Here is a 9,547-nt window from a genome sequence, read left to right as displayed (position 1 = left end):
TTCTGAAAAACGGCCTGTGACACTTTTTCTTAAAATTGCGGCCAAAAGTAACTAAAAAAATTTAGAGACTGTTTTTGGATACATTTAAATTAGATTGTGTGGTCATTATATAGACAATCAAAACTTTTACGACACTTAATTATACCAAATGTGACAAATATTAGTCACACTCGAACACTGAGGCCATAGGTCACAATCCGCCACATATATCGATTAAGATTGTCACACTTTTTTATTGAGAGACAGTAGATAAAATTATCGTCACATGAGTTAGTTCTCTGTGTGTCTATAACATCTAGCCTTTTTAGCCACATAACAGACAAAGTAGCTAAAAGATGACAAATATTGGTCACACTAATTATTTGTGTGTCCATAGGGCGGTTCTATACTAGTTGTATTTAGTTTACGCAAAAATTTAAAAGAAGTTACTATTGGTTACTTATGGTCATGTACCTTTTATTATGTGTGTCAAAATATTATGAATTGGCTTTAAGAATAAACAAATAATGTGTGTGTAGGTAGCATTTAGTTACGTTTACAGCTATTATATGTGTCTATATGTAAATATAGTCATATAAGAAAAATAATGTCTTATCGTTATAATTAGGGGTCGTTCATTAAATATGTTACTTATGGTCATGTACCTTTTATTATGTGTGTCAAATTATTATGAATTGGATTTAAGAATAAACAAATATTGTGTGTGTAGGTAGCATTTAGTTACATTTACAGCTATTATATGTGTCTATATGTAAATATAGTCATAAAGGAAAAATAATGTCTTATCGTTATAATTAGGGGCGTTCATTAAATATGTTACTTATGGTCATGTACCTTTTATTATGTGTGTCAAATTATTATGAATTGGCTTTAAGAATAAACAAATATTGTGTGTGTAGGTAGCATTTAGCTAAATTTACAGCTATTATATGTGTCTATATGTAAATATAGTCATAAAAAAAATAATGTCATCTTGAATAAGAGTTATAAGAAAGTACCCAATTGCCCTTTTTGTCATCTATTCTTTTAATTGGACCAGATAATACACCATTAAAAATGAAAAGAATACAACTTATTTTAACAGGATATTATGATAAATAAATGAAGTGAATACAACATAACTTGTTTAACATTGCATAACGAAAGTACATTGCAATTACATACAGTTTATGTTATAACATGTGTAACAATATAACAGTAAAAAACCAAAAAAAAATATCTTTGAGTTATAAGAATATTACACCAAAATAGTTTGATGGTATAATATGGTAAAAAGACATTAAGTAATGTACAACGTCATTTTTTTCATTTTCTTATTCTCCACATAACGATGTGCTCAAGTTTTGGCCTTTCTCTTCTACAAACAAAAAATAAAGATCATTAAGTGTTAAAAGAAGGAGAAATATTATCGCTACAAATGTAATTCATGACATTAAGAAACACGTACCATACATATAAGAATACCGTGAAAATCATTATGAAAATAATCATTTTCCTTTTGCAAGTCAAGTGTGTCTACACGTGGCAATATGTTATCATTATGAGGAACAATAATACTAAATTCTTCATCTACATCTTCATATGTATCTTTGTAATTTTTGGGAGGTGTCTTGAATACAATAGACATTTTTTGATCGAGTGGGTCTGTCACGTAAAATACTTGTTGTGCTTGTGAGGCCAATATGTAGGGATCACCTTTATGGCCTAATATTTTTAGTTCAACTAGTGTGTACCCCAATTTATCCCTTTTTACCCCATTTCTATTGTCAACCCAGTCACAGATGAAAATTGGAATTCTTTTAAACTGATAATCTAGTACCCATATCTCTTGTAAACACCATAATAAGTGTTTTTGGCATATGTTACAACTTCTTTATTGATGTGTGTGTCAGTTGCAACAACACTAACCCCACTGTTTTGGTAAACTTTACCTTCACGAGCTTTTGTACGAAAAGTATATCCATTAATAGCATATACATCGTATTTAATAATGTTCTTATTGGGTCCATGTGAAATCCATCTCATTGTCTTTGTTATAGTTTCTCTACAGGCCCCTAACTCTCTCTACCTGAATTGTAATTAGATTATGAATTTAAGAAATCAAGACAAAAATAACAAAGAACACAACATATATGAAAAGAATATACCTCCTTTCGTAACCAATGACCAAATGTTTTAGTATGCTCTTGTTCTAGATGTGCCTTTCGTTTAGTAGGGTGTAGATGTTCCAAAAATTCCATGTGTCGTCTATTAATACGTTAATGTTAATATTATTATAAAAAACATACATGTAAAAAACCTTACTTGATATATAGGAGTACTTCAGATGTATTTTGCAATACAAAGAAATGTGCTTTGCTGAATAGTTCTGCAGAAACTTCTACCGATTTAGCAGCTGATACAGGAGTACCGTTCGTAATAGAACTACTATCTGCACCTTTATGAATTCCACAATTGTTATGATTGTCAGGTGGAATACCAACAGTATCCATCCTTTTAAGGAATTGACTAAAAAACTCAATTGTCTCTTCTGCAACATTCTCTTCAGCAATGCATCCTTCTGGTCTATTTTTGTTTCGCATGTGCCCCTTAATAACCTTCATACACCTTTCGAAGGGTACATCCATCTAAAGAATATTGGACCACATAATTTTACTTCCCTAGTGAGATGAACGGTTAAATGAATCATCACACCAAAAAATGATGGTGGAAAGTGTTTCTCAAGAAGACATAAGGTTACACATAACTCCTCTTGCAACTTATCGAGCTCATCCACTATGATTTCTTTGCTACATATTGATTTGAAAAAGAAACAAAACCTTGTAATAGCAACTCTGGTGGGTGGATGCATAATAGATCGAATTTCTATGGGCAAAAATTGTTGCATGAGCATGTGATAGTCATGTGATTTTAGTCCGATCAACTTCCTATCCTTTAGACTCACCAAACTAGAAAAATTAGAACAATACCCTTGAGGAACCCTTGAGGAAGTGTTGTGTTGTTCCCTTCTATCTGAGGATGCAGCTCTGGCTTCAAACCATAATGAACCAAATCCAATCGAGCTTTATAACCATCTTTCGACTTCCTGGGAACGTTCAAAACAGTTCCTGTTAAACTCTCACCCACGTTCTTTTCCACATGCATAAAATCTATACAATGTGGAACCAAATTGTTGGGCCAATACCTTAGTTGTCTATACCATATATTGAATTTCTTCCAGTATGTATTATTTTGCTGGCCCACATGTGAAGTACCTAGTTGTTGTGATTTTCTCTTTTTTTTATTCATATTCCCACCTCTTCCACTTGTTGCTTGTTGGATTTCTGCCTCCTTGCCCTTATTAACCTTTGCCCATTTATTAATTATAAATTTAACGCTGTTATATATTTCCTCCCCATTCATAGGTTCTGGAGAGGGTGAGAACTCTTGTTGTCCATTGAATGCCTTCTTTTCTCTTCTGAACGGGTGATCATATGGTAGAAATCTTCTATGACCAGCATAACTCTGCTTATTCGATTCAGGGAGTCTAATGCAGTGTGTCTGTTCACCACACACAACACAACCTTGAAAACCGTTGTATGGGCAACCACTTAATGTACCTAATGCAGGATAATCATTAATAGTCCATAACACAACTGCGCGTAGTTTAAAATGCTCTTGTGCATATGCATCGCATTTTTCAACTCCAAAATCAAACAATAATTGCATATCATTAATAAAAGGTGCTAGGAACACATCAATATCGTTTCCTGGTGTTCCCGAAATCAATAACGAAAGCATGATGAACTTTCTCTTCATACACAACCATGGTGGAAGGTTGTAAATGACAGTTAAAACAGGCCAAACACTATGACTCCTATTTCCTCTGTTCACATCAACCCCGTCCGCCGAAATGCCTAGTTGCAAATTCCTTGGTTCGCTAGCAAAATCAGGATATTTGTCTTCAATGGCAGCCCATGCTGGTGAATCAGCTGGGTGACTTAAAACTCCAACATCCACCATTCTTTCTGTTGCGTCGCATGTTAAATCTTTTGCAATTGTCTTAGACTGGAAAAGACGCTTGAAGCGCGGAATAATTGGAAAGTACCACAAACATTTTGCAGGAATATTGTTGTAAATTTTATTTTTTTGTTCATCAACCTTCCATCTTGATTTACCACAAGTAGGACATGCTACCAAATCTTTGTATTCTTTTCTGTAAAGTATACAATTGTTGACACAGGCATGTATCTTAGTATACCCAGAAGCCATTGCCTTAAATGCTTTTTTGCCTCATATGTACTACTGTACATTTCGTTTCCTTCTGGTAACATGTTTTTTTTTTATCAAAACTAATAATTCTGTAAAGCACTTATCTGATACTCCATACTTACTCTTCAAGTTGAGTAGTTGAATGATTGCAGATAACTTTGTGAAATTAAGACACCCTGTGTATAGGGGCTTCTTGGCATCCTCTATCAGTTCTCTAAACTTATCAGGGTTCCCAATAAAATTTTCTTCTACAGCTTCAACCATCTCTATAGTTTCTACAGCATCTGTTGGCATTTCCGTGTTCATGTTTGTGGAATCTACAACGTTTGACGTATCCATGTCAAAATTATGTTCATATACATTACTTCTTGGTGGTTCTTCTGTTTCTCCATGCTTATTCCAATTTGTGTATGTTTGATCAATTCCATTCCTGAATAGATGATCATCTACCACATCCACCAAATGACATATGTGGTTTACACACTTAACACATGGACAGGGAATTCTTATCTTTTTTTTGGTATCTGCAGGATCCATATGTTTAGAAATCTTGTAATTGCGCACTGCATATTTGATAAATTCTGCAACACCTTTTACATAGGTTTCTGATGTTCTGTATGCTCCCATCCAAGACTTATCCATATTCAGCTTACAACAGCGTCAACAAGCAATATACGTTTCCTGTTTATTGACCCATTTTAACAAACAGTTGGTGTGCATAAACAAAATAGATCACATTACTAATAAATTCAATATCTTGAAAGAAAAATTCTTGTAATTTCCTGTATTAATTAAATATATTATTTGTACCTGTATGAATTTGATTTTGACACAACAATTTCTGGTTGAAGAAAAAACGTAGTTGCAGTGCCTTTGTAGTTATCAGCGATTGAATCGATAGGAATTCATATTGTCTAATTCTGTATATTAACGCAATGAGTCTGGATGATTAGGGGCAAGTGGAGAATTGATAAAAAAAAGTGAATGATCAGGGACATATCGAGACATTAAAAACAAAAAAAAATGTTGGTAATTGGTTTCGAACCCATGACACTAAAAAAAGTACCAATAACTACATTGACACTTACTAAGTGGGGTCTACTTGTTTGCAAATAATTGCTTTACCAAAAAAATAAAAACATTAACCAAGACAGAAAGGAATCCAGTAAAACCTATCTAATACAAACACAGTTAGCAGGAAATTATATAATTTTGTTTGTTTTATCATAATAACAATTAATGGTAAGTAATTACCATCTTGCCCATAAGACAATTACATTAAAAACATCATCAAATCTGGAAATATAATATATAAATGACTGTTATACCCTTGCTAACACAATCTTAATTAACATATAAAACATATAATATATAAATGACTGTTATACCCCTGTGTTATCAAAAACACAGGTTACAACTAAGTTTCAAATAACATTGCCGTCTTAATAAAAATTATCAAAAACAGGGACAAATATGCAACACATTGACATAATTAACATGTAAAATATAGAATGATAAGTAATTACCATTTTTCCCATAAGACAATTACATTAAAAACATCATCAAATCTGGACATATAATACATAAATGACTGTTATACCCCTGTGTTAGCATAAAAACAGGTTACAACTAAGTTTCAAAGTACATTGCCATCTTAATAAAAAAATTATCAAAAACAGGGACAAATATGCAACACATGGACATAATTAAAATGTAAAATATATTTTTCAAGCAATGAATGATCAAACAAGGCATCAAATACAATAGAAAATAGCATAGGCTCTGATACCAATGATTGGTCTTAAGCACTACATCAATCCTATGATGCACATGCAAACCCTATAGTTTTAGATCTAGGCTTCTCTAATTGTACATGTAAATGATCCAAAGCTTGTAAACCCTAAAACTAGCATACAAAACTTGGAAATTCATAACTAACACAAATTTAGATGATTACCTTTCAATTGAAGCTTGAAGATCTTGAGCTTTTGAGAACCTAGCACCTAAAATGTGATGCCTCTAATGAATCACAAACACCAAAGTAAGATGGATGATCTTGGAGAGAGGAGAAGGTCTCAATGTCGGCTCTATGACCTCTAGGGTTCAAGTGGTAGCCGAATTATGAAGCCTAGCGACCCTTTATATAGGTGAGTTGCTAGGGTTTCAGTCAAAACCCTAATTGGATTGCTTAGGCCTTAAGCAGTCTACATGATCCTTCCAAAAACAAGGCTTGGACGAATTCAATGTGGGCTTCCGCCTTGATTTCGTCCACCCCTTTCTAAGGAATCCACAACCCGAAATCCAATTATCTTATAATTGCAATTCCAATCCCCTAGGTTCGATTAATATCTTTTGACCACAAAATTAATTCTTGATTAGTTCTTGACCAATATTAATTAACCAATATGATTTCTGCGTTAATATATTATTCTTATATTATATTAATAAACCATAATAACCTCTTTCTCCATTATTCATCCTGTCAAGTTGCTCTAGTAAAGGCAACCCAAAAGGACCATGCTACAACTGGGTCAAGTACGTACCAATTATAGTTATGGGCTTAGACACCTAATCCAACACAATCTTCATCACACTTTTTACATGAATCTAATTTAATGTATACAAGATCCAATGTTACAATAAACAATTTCAAATCCACAAATGATAACAAGAAGAGTCTATCATCTTATTTTTGCAAAAAAAAAAAAAAGTGGCCATACAGCTAATAAATGTTATAGAATAACCGCATTCCCAAAGCATTTTAAGTTTAATAAGAACATGGTTGTTGCTAATGTGTCTGGTAAATTTCTCTCGGGAGATGTTCCTAAAGAGTCTCCAACTTCGACTCATTCCAAGAAAGAACTCTCCAATGATCAATATCTTCAATTGTGTTCTCTATTGAGCAAGCTTAATGACAACAATATTAGATAAGAATCTTCACAAGTCTCTACAAATTTGGGTGGTAATACTTAATTCTTTGAAGATATTTCGGATTATCCAATAAATATCATTGTATTGAAATTAATACAATGACATGGATATTAGATTCAGGAGCCAGTGATCATATGTGTTTTAATAAATCCGTTCTTATTAATATTCAAAAGCTCAAAAATCCTTATAGGATTACGTTACCAAATGGTAAACAAACTAATGCTTATGAGTTTGGGAGTGTTGTCTTAGCCAAATCTGTCATACTTCATCATGCTCTTTATGTCCCTTTATTTAAGTTCAACCTTCTTTTCATTGTCAAATTGTGTAGAAACTTTTATGTTTCTTATTGTAGGACCCTTCTCAGAAAAAGGCCTCTGGTTCTTGGTAGACATCATGCTAGGGTCTATTTTCTTTAATCAACTTCCAGTATCAATCAAGTAGTAGTTCACCAGAATTTCATTCATTTGTTTTGTTTGCATCTTGTAATGTTGTTTCTAAAAACATTTATGTATCTGTTTGGCATAAAACACTTAGGCATCTTCCTATGTACAAGTTAAAAAATCTTTATTTTCTTAATAAATCACATTCCATTGATACTATAACATCTTGTTTAAACGGAATAATTAAAATAACAAACCAAGGACCCCGAGAAGTAATTTCATTACTTTATTATATTGTTATAGCCCAAAATCAAATAATAATTAGTTGGGATTGGTTTCGAGAAGTCAAATGGTAAGATTTGAACTTCCAGAGGTTAAAAGTATAATCTCGGGATTTATTTTGCAAAGGATTCTAGAATTCAAGGGTGTTTTGGTATCATTTGGACTTATATTGAAAAGATTCTTAGAGGCAGGGACTAAATGGTAAGTTCTGGACCCAACTTAGGCCATTTGGTAACATTTGGATCTAAATTGAAGGGAAAATCTGATGGACGGGATATTTCCGTCGTTATGGAAAAATTTATAAGGGAATCGGGATATAAAACTCGATAGCCTCTCAAACCCTAACCTTAAACGGGTTATGATGCATCCGTCACCCCTCTACCTCCATCCAATCGCCACCCTTCTCTCCTCCGATCTATGGTGCCACTTTCCTTTTTCCGTTCAAGCCGCAACCACCTTCGTCGAGGTCGCAAGTCACAGGACGCTGCCTTAGCGCTGTTGTCGGAGGTTTTGGACTGCCGAGACCAAACCTTCAAACGACGTTGGAGACCACTGCCTTGCTCCTCCGTCTCACCATCATAGCGTCACCACAGTTGGTGGTTGAGGGCTGCAGAATCACGTCATCCCTCGCGTGGGTGAAGTATTTTCGGGCAATGAATAAAGAAACAACCGCCGCCACCACCGTGAGGTGGTGGATTTCATCGCGATACGTTGCTACCGTCGTGCTACCCCTTTCTGCCGCTATTAGCCACCGCGAAAGGTGGCTGTTGGTGTGTTGTGGTGTGCAGGTTAGTGTGTTGTGATGTTATGGGGCTGAAGGAGAGTTTTTTTGGTCGGAGATAAGAAGAAAAAATTGCTACCACCACCATGAGGTGGTGGCTGCCATCCCAAATATGTTGCTGTCACCGCTGTGAGCCACCAGGTGGGTGGCTGGAGTGTGTTCTATTTTTGTGGTGTGGGTTTTGGTGTTTTGTTTAATCGTAGTTCTCAGAAAAGCCACCGCCACCACCGTAAGGTGGTGGCTGCTACCATGAACAGCTGCATGCCACCATTAGGTGGCTATGTTTGTGTGTGTGTTTATTAGTATGTGTGAGTGTGTGTTAATTGGACGGTGTTGTAAATTGTAACAAAATGAAATAATGGAAAAGAAAATCTGTCACCACCACCGTAGGGTGGTGGTTACCGCCTCCTGCTGCCGTGACGAGTGGCGGTGTGTTTTGTTTGCGTTTGGACCTCATTTAGGGGATGTTTGGACAATGTGGTACCAATGACACCCTAATGGGCCCAAAGAAACCCTAGTGGGCCTAATGATACCTTAATGGGCCCAATGAGGCCCGAAGATACCTAAAAGCCCAACCAATTGATTAATGGGCTAAGATTGGGTAGGAAACCCTAATTAGGGTTTAGAAAACCCTAATAGCATAAAACCCTAATTTGGGGGAAATGGTCGGGACACACACACACGAGATTATTTAATAACTTGAAATATTAAATAACAATTATTGGTAAATTAACCGAAGGCAATAATTGACTTAATGGATTAAGTCCTCAATGGGTTACGTGAGAAACACTTAACCTTAGTCATCATTTTATGAGAAAACCTATTTTTACTTGGGTTTATTGTTGGGCCTTCTCTTGGGCCTTGATGATCAGATTATTAATAGGCCATCCAAGATCAAGCAAATGGACTAGAATAATTAATG

General features: G+C 34.8%; 1 protein-coding gene across 1 annotated transcript; it reads right to left on the bottom strand.

Moving 5' to 3' along the window:
* Positions 1-1,313: 1,313 nt before the first annotated feature.
* LOC111908589 (uncharacterized) lies at positions 1,314-4,251 on the bottom strand. Its single transcript, XM_023904406.2, has 7 exons — positions 2,945-4,251; positions 2,657-2,789; positions 2,305-2,597; positions 2,148-2,247; positions 1,820-2,064; positions 1,465-1,760; positions 1,314-1,357 (listed from the first exon to the last, which is right to left on the bottom strand). The coding sequence occupies exons 1-7, from the start codon at positions 4,249-4,251 to the stop codon at positions 1,314-1,316; spliced, it is 2,418 nt and encodes an 805-aa protein (XP_023760174.2).
* Between the last annotated feature and the right edge of the window lie 5,296 nt (positions 4,252-9,547).

Source organism: Lactuca sativa, chromosome 4, assembly GCF_002870075.4.
Source record: "Lactuca sativa cultivar Salinas chromosome 4, Lsat_Salinas_v11, whole genome shotgun sequence".
Taxonomy (NCBI): domain Eukaryota; kingdom Viridiplantae; phylum Streptophyta; class Magnoliopsida; order Asterales; family Asteraceae; genus Lactuca; species Lactuca sativa.
Note: the sequence above shows the minus strand (reverse complement) of the source record. Positions and strands in the feature narration are given on the sequence as shown.